Source organism: Myotis davidii, unplaced genomic scaffold (assembly GCF_000327345.1).
Source record: "Myotis davidii unplaced genomic scaffold, ASM32734v1 scaffold449, whole genome shotgun sequence".
In the NCBI taxonomy this organism is placed as follows: domain Eukaryota; kingdom Metazoa; phylum Chordata; class Mammalia; order Chiroptera; family Vespertilionidae; genus Myotis; species Myotis davidii.
In genome coordinates, this window is record NW_006383007.1 from 4,277,932 (window position 1) to 4,295,390 (window position 17,459).

Consider the following 17,459-nt stretch of genomic DNA (forward strand, 5'->3'; position numbering starts at 1 on the left):
GCATTCCTGTTGCTACATGTTGAGTTGGTACATGTAACAACAGTTGAAGTAGTTATGTTCTGTGAAGTCACAGAACACTATGTTAGCAAATACTGAATTGTTGTCTGTAGAAAAAATACAAGGTTAGATTCCTGTGAGTCTCTGGTCACAACATTTCCATCAACTGATCAATACATAATCTTGTTCTATGTGTTTCTGTTTACCTTGTTTTATATATGTTCTTAATTCATTAACATTGAACTCATAGCCAATGGCACTGTAACTTACGCTTTAACAAAGCTTATCCAACATGTATTTTCTACATAAGGCACAACATCAAAGCTTTCTTCCACTTGGGAACACTAGACAGTGCTTGGCCAATTTTAAACTGCACAATCACCAATAAAAGACACAATATATAAAAACTAGAGGCCCAGTGCACAGATTCGTACACCAGTGGGGTCCCTTGGCCTGGCCTGCAGGGATCAGTGGACCTCCATGCTGTCACAGCCTGGCCTTACCCTCTAGCTTGTCGGGCTCTGTCCATGCCGATCCCTCAGAACACGAAGTAGTGGGGGAAGCAGCAGACGCCAGGGAGGAGCCCGAGCCCATGCTGGCTCTGCACTGCTCCTGCTCATCCCGGCCCTGCATCCGCGCAGGCTCACAGGGGGAGTGTCTGCAGGCAGTGGCGGCATCCTGTGCCCGTCTGTCACCTGAGTGGTGCTCCCGCTGTGGGAGTGCACTTATCAACAGGGGGCAGCTCCTGTGTTGAGCGTCTGCCCCCTGGTGGTCAGTGTGCATCATAGCCACTGGCCGGTCATTTGGTCGCTTAGGCTTTTATATATACTAGAGGCCCAGTGCACGAATTCATGCACGAGGGGGGTCTGGCCAGCCCAGCCCCAATCAGGGCGGATCGGGATTGGGCCTGTCGGGAGGAGGAGATGGTGGGAGGTTGTCCAGGCGGCCCGCCTGGATCAGGGCCCAATTAGGGCTCTCGATCAGGGCCGGGCCGGCTGGGAGAAGGGGCCGCGGGTGATTGGCTGGTGGGCCCCGCCCTCGATTAGAGTTGGGAGACGATTGGGCCAGGGCCGGCCATGGGGAGGGGCTGCAGGCCTATCAGGGTGGTGGAGGCCCATTGGGGCATGGCCAGCCAGGGGGAGGGGCTGCAGGAGGTTGGCCACCAGCTCTACCCCCTGATCTGGCTGGTTCCCTGTCCACAGTGGGCGTCATAGCGACTGGTTGTTATGTCATTATGGCCGTTAGAGTAGCTATCTATAGATAGATAGATAGATAGATAGATAGATAGATAGATATGGCAGTAAATAGACTCTGAGCCTAACTGATTTGGCTCAGTGGATGGAGTGTCGGCCTGTGGACTGAAAGGTCCTAGGTTTGATTCAGGTCAAGGGCATGTACCTTGGTTGTGGGCACATCCCCAGTAGGAGGTGTGCAGGAGGCAGCTGATCAATGTTTCTAACTCTCTATCCCTCTCCCTTCCTCTCTATAAAAAAATCAATAAAATATATTTTAAAAAAGATTTAAAAACAAATAGACTCTGAAAGGGACCCTTTTAAAAGATGAGAGGTGAAATCATCTTGTGTTAGGAATGTATACATCTGGTGTTTCAAAATGATTTCTTTAAAGTTTTTTTTAAATATATTTTTGTTGATTTCAGAGAGGAAGGAAGAGGAAGAGAGAGAGAAACATCAATGATGAGAGGGAATCATTGATTGGCTGCCTCTAGCCACCCCCTACTGGGGACTGAGCTCGCAACCTGGGCATGTGCCCTTGGCCAGAATCGCACCTGGGACCCCTGAGTCCGCAGGCCAACGCTCTATACACTGAGCCAAACCGGCTAGGGCTAAAGTTTTTATTTATTTTTAATGTATTTACTGGGTAACATTGGTTAATAAAATTATAGGTTTCAAGTATACAATTCTGTAATACATTGTCTGTATATTGCGTTGTGTGTTCACCACACCAAGTCAAGTTACCTTTCATCACCATTTATCTTTCTGGCCCCTTACCCTATTCTATCTTTCCCTTTCTCTCTGATAATCAACATACTGTTGTTTGTGAGTTTTGTTTGTTCTTTGATTAATCTCTTCAGCAGCCCCCTTCCCTCTGACAACTGTCAATCTGTTCTCTATCAATTAGTCTTTCCATTTTATTTGTTAGTTTATTTTATTCATTAGATTCTGCATATGTGACATAATATGGTACTTACCTTTCTCTGACTAGCTTATTTCACTTAGCATATTATTATGCAGGGACATCCATGTTGTTGCAAAAGATAAGATTTTCTTTCTTACTGCTGAGTAGTATTCCATTGCTTAAATGTACCACAGCTTTTTTATCCACTCTTCTACTAATGGACATTTGGGATGCTTTCAAATCTGGGCTGTCCTATATAACAAAGAGCTAATATGCAAATGGTTGTCACACCTTCATGCCCTCGCTGGAACTGCTGAGACACTCAACACTGGGGAGAGAGGACTGGGGACCAGCCAGGCACAAATGTGTTCACGAGATAGAGGAATGGGGACCAGCCAGGCTGTGGCCTGGGAGAGAGAGAAGCCGCCCACCCCACGGTCATGGGCGCCAGCAGCAGCGCCTGTGGCCCAGGAGAGGGACAAGCCGCCCGCCCTGCCGTCCCCAGTGTCAGCAGCTGCACCTACAGCCTGGGAGAGGGACAAGCCACCCACCCATGGTCCCAGGCGCCTGTGCCTGTGGAAAAGGAGAGGGACAAACTGCCTCCCCATGGTTCTGGGCGCCTGGCGCTACAGCTGGCCTAGGCGGAACTGGCCCAGATATAGCCTTTTGCTATATATACTATTAAATCATAACGACCCCTTACAGCGGTTCTCAACCTGTGGGTTGTGAGCAATGAAAATACATCCTGCATATCAGATATTTGCATTACGATTCATAACAGTAGCAAAATTACAGTTATGAAGTAGCAATGAAAATAATTTTATGGTTGGGGGTCACCACAACATGAGGAACTGTATCAAAGGGTCGCGGCATTAGGAAGGTTGAGAACCACTGCCTTAATATCTGGTGGACTAAAAATAATCACACATTTGTAGAATCCTGGGTTTATTGCTGCATTATTTTGTACTATGATATTTTAAAATTATCTATAAATTGATTATAGCTGAAGTTAAAACACTTACCTCATTTACTTGTGAAATTACTTTTAAAGCCTGAACATTTTCAGTGGGCAGGGTTGGGCAATAAGCACTAGCTCTAAAAAGCCTATTTTTAGAGCTTTCTTATATGGTATCATAGCATGTCTCAGACTGATGTAAATACTGGCTTTTTAAAATAAGCACCTTGAAGATATTTATTTTACATAATAGATGATCAATAAGTATGTTGAAAGGATAGATAAAATTTTCACAATTTAGTTACTGTACTTTTATGTTACACAATAATACTTTTTCAGTAAAATAGAACAGTCTGCTAACATGCCTCCCCCAGGTAATATGATATCCCAGGTGTTACACTAAGTTCTAGCTTCATTGCTAGTTTGGTGTTTACTCAGAGCAGAGGAGTGTTTTATGTATAGAGGTAAGGGGCAAATAGGATTATCAGGAATTCCAAAGTAATCTCTAACTTCTAAAGCTTTTCCTAAATGTTTAGAATTGTTGGGAATCTTGCACCTTTTATTTCTGGGAGTTCTCTGAGGAGAGGGTCATGGTTTATAACACCATTATTAGAAGTACCTGCATTCAGCAGATCCTCACTCAGTAAATATTGAATAAACTAGAGGCCCGGTGCACGAAATTTGTGCACTGAGGGGTGGTGGTGGGGGGGGGAGAGGCCTAAGTGTGCAGTTGGACATCCCTCTCGCAATCCGGGATCCCTTGCTCCTTATTGCCCGCTTGCTCACTCCTTATCACTCTGCTCGCTGCTCCTTAACGCTGCCGCGGAGGCGGGAGAGGTTCCTGCCACCACAGCTGCATTTGCCAGCCATGAGCCTGGCTTCTGGCTGAGTGGTGCTTCCCCTGTGGGAGCGCACTGACCACCAGGGGGCAGCTCCTGCTTTGAGCATCTGCTCCCTGGTGGTCAGTGCGCATCATAGTGACTGGTCGTTCTGATAGTTTGGCTGTAACAGTCGCTTAGGCTTTTATTAGATAGACTAGAGGCCCGGTGCACAAAAATTTGTGCACTGGGCTGCGGGGGGGGTCCCTCAGCCCGGCCTGTGCACTCTCGCAGTCTGGGACCCCTCAGGAGATAATGACCTGCTGGCTTAGGCCTGCTCGAGGGGGGCAGAGTGCAGCCCCTGGTTGGGCTCAGAGCAGGGCCGATTGCGGAGTTGGGGCACCGCCCCCTGTCATGAACAGAGCAGGGCGGATCAGGAGGTTGCGATGCCACCCTCAGTCACACTCAGGGTAGGGCCGATTGGGGGTTTGGGGCACTGCCCCCTGTCACACTCAAGGCAGGGTCGATGGGGAGGTTGCAGCGCCACCCCCTGTCACGCACAGAGCAGAGCCAATCAGGGTTGGGGCGCTGCACCCTGTCATGCACAGAGCAGGGCCCATCAAGGGGGTTGGGGAGCTCCCCCCTGTCACACACAGAGCAGGGTGGATCAGGGGGTTGGGGCGCCGCCACTGTCACACTCAGGGCAGGGCCGATGGGGAGGTTATGGCTCTACCCCATCACACACACAGCAGGGCCCGTGGAGGGGGGGTTGGGGCGCCGCCCTCTATCACCCACAGAGCAGGGCTGATCAGGGGGTTAGGGCGCCTTCCTCTATCATGAACAGCGCAGGGTGGATAGGGAGGTTGTGGCCCCGCCCCCTGTCACACACAGAGCCGCAGGGCGATCAGGGGGTTTGGGCGCTGCCCCCTGTCACGCTGATCCCGGTGCCGGGAGGCCTCGTGGCTCCGCTGATCCCGGTGCTGGGAGGCATAGTACCCTTTTACTATATAGGATAGAGGCCTGGTGCATGGGTGGGGGCCAGCTGGTTTGCCCTGATGGGTGTCCTGGATCAGGGTGGGGGTCCCCGCTGGGGTGCCTGGCCAGCCTGGGTGAGGGGATGATGGCTGTTTGCAGCTGGTCACCCACTCTTCAGGGTGGGGGTCCCTACTGGGGTGCCTGACCAGTCTGGGTGAGGGGCTGAGGGCTGTTTTCAGGCTGGCAGGTGACTGAAGCTCCCAACTGCTCCTTTTTTTCTTTTTCTTTTTTCTGGGCCAGCTTTAGCTCTGGCTCCAGCTCTGAGGCCCCTCTTGCCGAGAGCAGGTATCTGGTTTTTTTTTGCGTTCTGTAGTCGAAACACTGTTTTAACTCCAGTTCTGAGATCCCCGCGGGCTGAAAGCAGGTTTCTGGGGTTTTGTTTAGCTTCTATGTTTGTAACAATGTTTCAAACTGCAAGTTCAGAGCCCAGCCAGGCAGGCGGGGAACGTTGGTTTCCTCCGTCACTGAGGCAAGCAAGCCTCATGTTAGCTTCAAGCTGCCTGGCTGCCGGCCGCCATCTTGGCTGGCAGTTAATTTGCATATCTTGCTCATTAGCCAATGGGAAAGGTAGCAGACATACACTAATTACCATCTTTCTCTTTTATTAGATAGGATAAGTTGTTTGTGTTTATGATTTATCCTCCAGAAACTTTTCTGCTATTATTTATCACTAAATTTGGATCAAAAGTGATTCTTGCCCAGTTTAAATATTTGTCTGGCCCTGGCTGGTGTGGCTCAGTTGGTTGAGTGTCATCACATGCACTGAAAGGTCACTGATTTGATTCCCAGCCAGGCACATGCCCAGGTTTCAGGTTCAGTCCCCAGTCAGGGTGCATATAGAAAGCAATCAGTGAATGTTTCTCTCTCACATACATGTTTCTCTCTCTCTAAAATCAATTTTTAAAAATTTTGTTGGAGAATATAACAAATGGTAGAAAGTGCTTTCTATTTATCTCTAGTTACTGCAGTGCCTTTGCTTGGTATTATTATTCCCATATAGCAGATGAGAAAATTGAGGCTCAGAGAGGATGAGTTACTTGAGCACAGCTAGAGGTAGGACCCTGGCCTCACATGCTGCCTGGATTCTGTATTCATCTCCTCTCCCACAGAGGTCAAGGAGCTGGGCTCTCAGCGTTTACAATTCATTTCATGAATTTTAGTTGGTACTAGTAAAACTGGATATAGGAGATAGGAACTTGTGCTTCCTATAGAACTGCATGCATTTTATAACTTTTGGTACTTCAGCTCTTCAGTTACTAGGAGGTCCTGAATCTAACCAACAGTTTCCCCCAGGAATATTTCTCATTGCTTGAGAGTTGGGGAATACTGGAGTCAGGACACTGGAGGATGACCAAGAGAGAAAGAGGCAGTTATAGGTAGGATAAGGGATCAAAGTTGGCTTGCTTGTTTTTTAATAGTGAAACAATTAAAATAATCAGGAAGAAAGATTAATGTAATTACCAAGCACCCACCATGAAGCTAATTTTTGTTATTATGTTTGTTTCAGATCTTAAAAAAAGAATTACAGATATAACAGGCCCTGAGTACATCTAATTTTGTTTTTTTGTGTCTTCAAAAATTATATTCAGAGAGGGAGAGAGAGATAGAAACATCAGTGATGTGATAGAATCATCGATCGGCTGCCTCCTACATGCCCCACACTGGGGACTGAGCCCACAACCTGGGCATGTGCCCTGACCAGGAATCGAGCCATGATCTCCTGGTTCATGGGTCAATGCTCAACCCCTGAGCCAAATCAGCCAGGCCATTTTATTTTGCATTAGACCTTTATTCATATGTTAGAGTTTATGTTCATATTGATAAATATAATTTTAGCACATTAATATTCAACAGCTTTATAATCTTTTAGAGTATGAATATACCCATTTGCCAGAGGCTAAAACCAACAGTAGTTAGCATATTAATGTAAAAGACCCTTTGGGCCGAAACCGGTTTAGCTCAGTGGATAGAGCGTCGGCCTGCGGACTGAAGGGTCCCAGGTTCGATTCCGGTCAAGGGCATGTACCTGGGTTGCGGGCACATCCCCAGTAAGAGATGTGCAGGAGGCGGCTGATCGATGTTTCTCTCTCGTTGATGTTTCTAGCTCTCTGTCTCTCTCCTTTCCTCTCTGTAAGAAATCAATAAAATATATAAAAAAAAAAAAGACCCTTTGGAAGGCCAATGGACTTTGATATTTAGCAGGGCTGAAAATCAGCACACTATCGCCCTGTTGTGGGCTCAGTGGCTGAAGGCATTCCCTAACTTGATAATCCTTTTATTATTTACCAAACTTTACCTTGGATATGCCTGTATGCATTGCTAAAGGGCAAATGTGTATTCAAGTAAATAAAAAGCAGACCACCCAGAAGTCGGTGTGCCTCTCCAAGAGAGAGGTTTCCACCTGTCCCCCCCATGCTTTCTAAATTCATATTTCTTGTATAGTATTTTCATTTGTGCGTCAGGCCCTTCTTTAGATCCTGAACCCTAGCCATGCAGGTTGTGGCTCCCATTTATCTATTTTCTAGCTGATAAAGATTTAGGTTGTTTCCAGTTATTTTGCAATTATACCCAGTGCTGTAATAAACATTTTTTCCCTTTCCTCTCTGTGTGCACATGTGTTAGTTTCTCTATGGTATATGTATGTGCCCAGGAAACAAACAGCTTGTGTATATTCAGTTTTTACTACATCTTCTCAGATGGCATTCTCAAGTGGGGGGCCACTTTGCAGCCTTACCCCAGTACGTGAGTGGAGGAGAGACATTCAGTAGATAAAGGAAGGGCTAAGGAGGGGCATGATGGGAAAACTAAGTAATTTAAAGAGAATCAGAAATATATCAGTAGGGTAAAAGGAATCTCTTGGAAAAGAAAGCTGTCAATCTTAGCTCTTCATTTTTCTTCTTTTAGATCACGAATGAGTTTTCATTGATCTTAAACAAGGCTTTTCTGTCAAGTATGCTGAAAAATTTGATGAATGACCCATTACTTACCAAAGGAGAACAAGCAAAATTGAATGACGACTTTATTTTTTCTAGGGCAGGTGAAATTTGAATAACGTATTATGAAGAGAGATTCAGTCCTACCATTTAAAAGCCGTAATAACCTTCTTATGTTGTGTATTTTCTTTTGGAACTGCAGTTTAATTTGAACTTGGGTCTTCTTAAATATTAAACAATCCTAATTATGTAGCCAAATCTTTGTACCAGCCAGGGAAACACTATGCATACTAAAACAACACATAGTTTTGTTCATATGAATCTTTTAACTATGTCCTAGTCACATCATCCTTCAGTTTCCTGCCAGTTTCTTTCACCTCTTTTGTCCTTGTTCACTGTCTTATAATATTTAGGAAAATGTAATGGCCCAGAAGCTTGTAACAAGGAAGAGGTCCAAGGGAAGAGAGAGAAAGCACAGATCAGTGGTTTTAAGATGTTCCCTACATCCCACAAAGCTGGGCTGAGGGCCGGTTCAGATTAATATTTATTAGAAGAGGTAGGTGCTGTGTTTGGCACAGATGCCCTGTGATAGATAGCACTTGCAGCAGCTTCAGGAATTGGAGCCCGTTCTTTATTACGTTTAGTGAGCCCTCTTTTAAGAGAATAGGATCACTTATCTTCAGGGCCTTTTGCACACCTCAAGTGGTATGGAAACATTTGAAAACCCTTGCCTTTATCTCTGGCTTATACACTCCAAAGATGAGGTGACTCTCTCAAGAACCTTTCCTTCACCCCACCATTCCCCCTGTTTGGAACGTCCTCTCTGATCTGCTCTGGTTCAATCCTATTCACTTTGTGGTTCTCAGACTTTTTGTTTTCAGGATTCCTTTATACTCTTCAAATTACTGAGGAACCAAAGAATTTTTATTTATATGGATTATATTGATTAAAATTTACCATATTAGAAATTAAAATAGTAATTTAAAAATACTCATTCATTTTAAACAACAATAAATCACATTACTTTGTTAATATAAATATATTTTTCACAAAATAATTTTTTTATTTTGGAAAATGTGGTTAGAAGAGGCATTGTTTCACATTTTTTGTATGCCTCTTCAATGGCTAGCTATTGAAAACAGCTAGATTCTCTTATCTGCATAGGACCTCTTGTGATATCACACATTATCTAGCCTCTGGAAAATTATTGTACACTCCTGAAGAGATGAAACTGAAAAAGGCAAATAACAACTAAGTATTCTCATGAAAAGATTTTGACCCTACGGGACCCCTAAAAAGACGTCTTTCTACTCCTTGTGATTAGAGATCATGTGTGGATGTGTGGTTTTTGTCCCAATTATATTTCCAGCTCTTAGCACAAGGCCTGCCCTGTATTGGACATTGAGTTAATGTTTGAATGAATAAATGAATGAATGAATTTGGATTAACAGACTTCTTGAATTCAACTTGATTGTGGATTTTTCTTAAAATGTAAGGCCTTCTCTGAATTATGTTCTTGGGGCCTATACTCACGGCATGTTGGTTTTAGGCTCTGGCTATTTCTAAGACGGTTGCAGAGCCATTACTCTCTGGATCCACACAGTGTTCTGCCTGTACTCTTGTCTTACCCATTGTACCCCGTTATAATTCTTTGTTTACCTTCCACCTCCCACCCCAGGTTCTTAAACTTACTGAGAATAGGAACTGTGACTCATTTATCTTTTGAATCCTTTTCTTCATGCCCAACTCTGGGACTAGCGTATCTTGGCATATAGTGGACGCTAAAGCAATTGCTGAAAGTGGCACATTTTTTTTTAAGATACAGATGCTACAATTGTAAGTAAATGTAAAAACTTTGATCTAAGAGAGATCATATTCCCAATGCATGAATTAGTGACAGGTTATCTATTTCTGAATTGTTTTGCACATCACTTTCTAATAGGGTATTCTTAAGTAGTCTGATGACCAAGAATCATGGTGCTCAGGTGTTTTGTTTTTTTTAAAAAAGAGTTGTCATGCATGGACACTTTTCAGCAGATATTTGAGTTATATACATGTGCCGAGTACTGTGGTATGCATTGAGGTTGTAGCTGTGAACAACATATACTTGATCCCTGCCCTCAAGGACATATGGTCTAGCAATCTAGTTCTGGAGTCAGCAAACTTTCTGTAAAGGGTTGAATGGTAAATGTTTAGACTTTGTGGGCAATATGATCTTGGTTATAAATACTCAGCTCTGCCATTGTGGCCCCAAAGCAGCCATAGACACTATGTAAACTTGAATGTGGCTATGTTCCAGTGAACTTCATATACAAAAACAAGGTGTAGAACAGATTTGGGCTGGGGGCCATGGTTTACTGATTCTTGATCTTTTTATTTGTTTATTGGTCTATGTCTCTCACTCATATATCCACAACTGCAATTTTCATATTTTCAGTGGCTTATTTGCTACAGTTAGCTAAGGTGAGATTGTTGAAGAACTTGATCTCATGCACATGACTAAAGCTAATAGTTGATATTTTCTTTTACTCTTTTACCAGGACATTTTATTTCCTTACATCAAAGAAAATGTTAAAGAGTATTTGCAGACACATTGGGAAGAAGAGGAATGCCAGCAGGATGTCAGTCTTTTGAGGAAACAGGTTGGGACATTCTATTCCATTGCTTCCACATTCCCAAGTATCTTAGAAATAATGATGCTTAGAGACTCATGCTCAAGCCCTTCCTGCGTGGAATGCAAAAGGTTTTGCACTGTCTTTTCACATTGTTCATTAAAGTCTCCAAGGGATAGCACCTCATCACCTCATTCTCTACTCTCTTCTGCCTCCTGGCATGAGCCCCCTCAAAGCCCTGCACAGTGCTTGCGGGCCCTCACATCTGCACACCTCCTCCAGACCTCTTACCCCAGCTCGCACTTGGCCCAGCCCTCATACCTGCCTCTGCCTCCGTCTCTTGTGCTCTGTTCTCTGTCCAGTTTTCAGTCTCTATTTTCCTCTTACACATTGTGTGCAGTGGCACTCCTTTTTTTTTCTTTCTTAATTAAAATTGCTTCAGTGGCAAAGTTTTTACATACTGTGCAGAGCTAACTCTGTGGCACTTATTTTCTAGTTAGTTTTCTACTTTAAACAATGTGGAATGCTCTCTGAAATTTCTAAGGTTAAGAGGATTGGAAATATAATCATATTCTTTGGGACATGGAGTATTTGAGTTTGTTAGATTTTCTAGATAACTCCAGGTTAGTCTGAAACACCTCCCCTTACCTTTTTTGTTGTCTCAACGCTTGTTGAATCATATGTACATATATCCTTGCTGTAGGATGTGTATCATCGAGTCTTTAGAGGTTGGACATAGGCGTTCTCACATTGTCAGTGTTTCAAATAGCTGTTAGAGTTTTTATAAGATGTGAGAGATGGCAGGAGACTGAATATGAAGCAACCCCAGACATTACTTCACTAGCTTCTTTTCATTGAATTCCAGACATGAACTGATTTAAAGGTTTTCTTGTGTATGTTTTTTTCTTTAGTTACAGTGCAGAGAAAACTATCAGATTTCATTGAGTCCTGGTTTGTTCATCCCAGTAAGTGAACAACAAACCAGGTCTTTAACTGTATCATTTTATCATGTGCTGTCTCTCTTCCTACATACATGCCTCTCAGTTTAAATTTTAGCTTTAGCAATATAGGGAAGATCGTGTAAATTATTAATTATAATCCATTTCTTTTAGGAATCATTCAGATCAGCACCAAAAATGTAGGATCCTTTAATTTGTAACAGTGCTTGGTGCTAATGATAGTTGGAGAAAATTGGTAGGTTTGGTTTTCAGGTCTCATTTTAAGGACTCTTTTTTCAAATAAGTAAGAAACAAACTTCATGTTGTTTATGACTTGCAGGCTGAAGAGGACTCCCACCTGGATGGGGCTGTTCCGATCCCTGCTGCACCTGAGAATGGAGCAGATGACCTGCAACTGATGATCCAGGCCGTGGTAGATAATGTGTGCTGGCAGATGTCTCTGGACCGAAAGACTACAGCACTGAAACAGCTTCAGGGCCACATGTGGAGGGCAGCATTCACAGCAGGGCATGTGAAAGCAGAGTATGTAGCTGCTCATGGGACTCTGAACTTTTCATCAGCCCCAAAACCAAATACATTTTCCACTAGTCCTCTTCTCCAGTGTTGCATGATTAGTAAAATAGGTAAAATCAAATTCTTTTAATTCTAACAAGTGAGTGTTTTATTTTTACGAAGCTGGGATAAAGCATTTCACCCAGCTAAATTCCCCAAACCTGATGTTTGGCTTGGTGGGATGGTTAAAGAACTTTTAATTCCAGTTTGAAAATAGCTTCCTGGGAAATGGTGACTTTCTTGAACTAAGTCAGATCTGATCCTTTGCTAAGAGTAACAGCATGTTGAGCTGCTTCCTAGGACCATTCGATTATCTGTTTCTCTTCTGTTAGAGAAGTAAAGTTATGCTCCCCGTCGCTTTGGGGGTTACTCAGTGTCAGCAGTGCCACTCTTCTCTGTGCTCTTTGTCTTGGTTGTGGAGTTCCTAAGAACACTCCTGCTAAAGAAGACTAATGAGTCCTGCATTGCTAAAAAATTCTTAATAAGATACTGCGGCTAAGTATTTTAGCAGCAGTTCCCTGATATAAACCCTAAGATCCAAGACTGTTTCCAGATCCCTATGTTTGGTTTGTTTTGTTTTGCAAATGAGATGCCATTCCTTGATATACTTTACAAGGGGCTCCACCTTTTAAAACAAATATATATATATATATATCCACCCTACATTAGGGATCAGGCCTGTAACCTGGTTGTGTGCCCTGACTGGGAATCGAACCGTGACCTTCTGGTTCATAGGTCAGCGCTCAACCACTGACCCACACCAGCCAGACTGTAATCACTTTTGATTATCATAGTGGGGCTGTCAAAAACTATTTTTCTCTCCACTCAAATTATTGCTGTTGATCTGTGTGATCCTGGAACTCCGTGACACTTTTACTAGATCTGCAGATGGAGTCCCTTCTTATGATGACCATTTGGGCACAAGTAGAGAAACTTGTGGCAACTATTTTGACTGGTTTTCATCTGGCAACATAATGTATTCCTGCATTTTAACTTGATTTTCTGTCTAGGTTCTTTGAAGATGTAGTTCCAGCAGTCAGGAAGTGGAGAGAGGCTGGAATGAAGGTGTATATTTATTCTTCAGGGAGTGTAGAAGCACAGAAACTATTATTCGGGTATTCTACAGAGGGAGATATTCTTGAGGTAGGTTACATGATAACTTTGTTCTTTGACATTATCAAAGCATGAAATAATGAATGTTACAGGAATATGGTACAGTTATAACCTAAATCCCCATTCAGATAATTGCATTTATATATGCCAAGCACGTTGTAAAGGGAAGTGGGAAAACTGGGGAAATACATTATAAGCAAAAGTTTACTGTTTCTGTGTTAACCAGTCTTTATATCAAAGGTTCTTAAACTTTGTTGTGCATAAGGATCACCTGGGGAGTCTGTTAAAAATGTAGATTCCCTGGGCCCTGCTTCTGAGCAAATTTGAATCGGCAGGCCTGGGGTGGGGAGTCAGGAGTCTGCATTTTTAAACATTCACCCTAAGTGGTTCTGTGATATAAAATACAGCTAACACAACGTGAGCTAGCTTGTAAATCAGCTATCTTGCCAGTATTAGGAAGTTGTCAACTGAAAGGAAACTAATGGCATGCTTCTTTTGGTTGTTTAAAGTAGAGCAGGTAAGATGTAAAGTAGTGATACTTGCCACTATCCAAAAAAAAGAAAAAAACGGACTTCTTGACTGGAGCAGAGTACAAGGTGGATTGATTGTTTCTGGTACTTTGGAGAGATACAGATTTTACTTTAGCAGAGCCAGCATTCTTATGTAAGAGAACTGGGTACATCATTAAACAATTAAAAGTTAAGGCCACCTATTAAATTTCTTGTTCATGAAAATATTGTTGTTAGCCCCTCTGTCCTAGCATCCCTATGCCCCCTGGAGGGCAGGGTGGTCATTGGAAGGGATTCACTGAAGGGATTTAAAAAGAAATGCTAATTCAGTATACACTGAACTTAGTGGTACACAATAGGTCACTCAGCTAACTAGTTTTAAAATAAATATTTATTGAGCAGCAAGGATATATACTAGTTCTTGGGTAGAATCTCAGAATGTTTTAATCAGAAAATGAAAGTAAAATAACAACTTACTAATGAAATAGGGTAAAGAAATCTATTCATTCTGGGGTCAAAAGGAGTGAAACTTTCGTTAGTAGTGAAACTCACTCTAGTAAGTAGTTTGAGTACAAATAGTATTTTAAGGGTAGAAAGTAGGTCAGGTATATTTTAAAAGATTTTGTATAAAAAATTAATGCTAAAGAAAGCAAAGCAAGTAGATTGTAAAATTATCTTATATATGTTGATTTGGTAGTTTCCTCTCAAATGTTTATTGCTATAAAATCTTTGTACTTTTTTTAAAAAAAAATATTTTATTGATTTTTTACAGAGAGGAAGGGAGAGAGACAGAGAGCTAGAAACATCGATGAGAGAGAAACATCGATCAGCTGCCTCCTGCACACTCCCCACTGGGGATGTGGCCGCAACCAAGGTACATGCTCCTGACCGGAATCGAACCCGGGACCCCTCAGTCCACAGGCCGACGCTCTATCCACTGAGCCAAACCGGTTTCGGCTTTGTATATACTTTTTGTAGTCATCTCAAAGTTCTCTTGTACATAGATTTTTCAGTTACATATTGAGTGAATGAAGTCACTATGATTGTATATTTCGGAGATAAGGGATAGAGACAAAGTGGTCCAGGTTACTAATATAATTACAGCATCAGTATTTCCCCTTCTCTTTTTTCAGCTTGTTGATGGTCACTTTGATACCAAGATTGGACACAAAGTAGAGAGTGAGAGTTATCGAAAGATTGCAAACAGCATTGGGTGCTCAACCAACAACATCTTGTTTCTGACAGACGTTACTCTAGGTGAGGAATCTGACTTCTTACTCCAGGATGGGAGCTGAACCCAGCACTGCAAACACATTGCCTCTTTAAAGAAAGTTTATGGGTGGACCTTTGAAAAATGAAAGTTTTATAAAAAGAAACAGTGAACCAGCCAACTCACCTTTCTCTCCATTGGGGGTTGTGTGTGGGGAAGTGGCTTTGGAAAGACTTATTTTCTCTCCTTATCCATGGTTGCATACCCATCCCTCTGTACTTACACACACAGGTGAAATGGGAAAATAAGAAAGGATGACTTACAGGGTATTGTTGTGGAAATGAGCATGCAGGCAAGAATATGATGGTAGGTGCATGGCTAGGTAAGGACAATAAAGTCACAGTGCATCTGCATCAAACATATTTAGCAGCAGTGAGATCACATAACACACTTAGCCGATAAAAGAGAACTCTAGTTTGAGTGACTTTGCCTTACAGTCTATTCAATTGGTGAACACTGCCCTGGCTTGACTAGGAGCCTCATCCCCACCTTCCCGAAGACCATCTTATTAGTTCCCAGGCCTTCAAGATTCACCTGTTTAAAGACAGCATCTTCTTTACCCTCTTTATTTCACACTAGGGGCCAAGTGCATGAATTTGTGCACCTTAAAAGGAACTGTGGGCCACGAGGCTGCAGTGGGCACAGGGGTGGGTCTCGGCCCATCCTCCGAGATGCCTGGCCCCTCCTGCCTTGCCCCCTGGTCCCCTGTCTGCCAGCAGCCCCGCTCCTACCACAGATGCTTCCACATGCTGACAGCACCGGCCCCACTTGCACCTGCTGACAGCGCAGAGTGATTAGGGCCGGCGCCGTCAGCAGTGCAAGTGGTGGTGACCACCCCGATTGCCCCTCAGAAGCAGGGGGAGGTGGAGAAGCCCTCAGGGGCAATCGGGGCTGACAGCAGGTGCAAGCGCCCAGTGGGACATGGCACACGGGAGCAAAGAATTTTCAGTAACCACCAGAGGCTCGCCCTGATGACAGTGACCGATGCCCCGCCTTGGTCTGGTGCTGCCGACGCCTGCCATGTTTCTGGTGGTCAGCGCATGTCATAGCGACCGCTGGTTCGGTTGTCCCGCCTTTTGGTCTATTTGCATATATATAGATGGCATATTAGCAGATGCATTATTACTTTAAGGATTGAATGCACAAAGCAATGTATACTGTTCTTCATAGGCAATTTAAGTGATTTCAGGAGTGGTTTTGACCAAATGTAAAATACGTACCCAAGTACCTGTGTAAGACTGTGAGTCCTCTATGAAATGATAGAGGGAAATGGTAGCCAATAAGGAAACAGGCAGCAGCAGGCAAAGGCGAGGTTTGGGGAGGTGGGGTGTCGGGTGTCCCTGCTGTTCTTACTTGAATGTCCCTGGTTGGTGAGGCTTTCCCACACTCCCCAGCCTGGCCTTAGCCCTGGCCCTTGATTTTATGGTTATTCTCCTTAGAGTTGTGCATCTCCCCAGGGGCTACCTTGGGGTGTTTATAATTGCACTTGTATTTGAGGGTAGTTCTATATATTTATGTTTCTTCCACTCACCTTGGGTTATAAGTTTCACCCTCTGTTTACCCCAGAGCAGGGCTTTGTGCACTGCGCAGCTGCTCCAGCACCCTGACTACCACACACTGGGGAAGGCGGTTGGGGGAGAGACAGAGGGCAGGGGGTAGTCAGCTCCACGTGGCTCCTGGGCCCCTTGGGGGCAGCTTCAGCACCTAGAGGCAGTATTCCTCCCGTTAGCCCTCCGTCTATTGTCAAAGAACTAAAGTCACCCAGTCATTAGGACTTGCAGAGATGGGGCCCAAAGGCAAATCCGGTCTGTTGGCAGTGGCATCTTACCTGTGGTAGTGCGTATATTTTTTCTACTGCTGACCCTTGACCTTTTAGCCTCTTGTGTTAGGGAGGAGTTGTAGGTATATAATAACATGGACTCATTTGCTAAGTGGATTTGGAAAAAATCTCAACCAGCATAGATCATCCAGAATCTAGATGCCTTCAAGAAGCTATAATATGTTTTTTGGAGAAAGGGGTAAAATGGGCTTAATTTCACCTGACATACCAAAGAATTCAGTAATTGTGATTACCTTTGTTAAATTTCACACCTTGATGCATCTAGACCAGGAGTGGGCAAACTTTTTGACTCGAGGGCCACAATGGGTTCTTAAACTGGACCGGAGGGCCGGAACAAAAGCATGGATGGAGTGTTTGTGTGAACTAATATAAATTCAAAGTAAACATCTACACTAATAAAAGAGAAACATGGTAATTGGTGTATGACCGCTACCCTTCCCATTGGCTGATCAGCGAGATATGCAAATTAACTGTCAGCCAAGATGGTGGCTAGCAGCCAGGCAGCTTGAAACTAACATGAGGCTTGCTTGCTTCAGTGACTGAGGACTCCAACGTTCCCCGTCTGCCCTGCCAGCCTCTGACCTGCAGTTTCCAGCCTCTGACCTGCAGTTTCAAACATTGTAACAAATATAGACACTAAACAAACCCCCAGAAACCTGCTTTCAGCGAGCCGGGATCTCAGAGCTGGAGTTATACATTGTTTCGATTATAGAACCCAAACAAACCAGAC

At 43.8% G+C, this 17,459-nt stretch overlaps 1 protein-coding gene across 1 annotated transcript in view; it reads left to right on the forward strand.

Annotated features, from left to right (window-relative positions):
- Positions 1-17,459, forward strand: part of ENOPH1 (enolase-phosphatase 1) — a 28,330-nt gene that overhangs the window by 3,259 nt on the left and 7,612 nt on the right. Inside the window, exons 2-5 of the mRNA XM_006778202.2 lie at positions 10,415-10,516; positions 11,765-11,967; positions 13,008-13,140; positions 14,753-14,876. Coding sequence (XP_006778265.1) covers positions 10,415-10,516; positions 11,765-11,967; positions 13,008-13,140; positions 14,753-14,876 — 562 coding nt within the window. The remainder of the gene's footprint in view (positions 1-10,414; positions 10,517-11,764; positions 11,968-13,007; positions 13,141-14,752; positions 14,877-17,459) is intronic.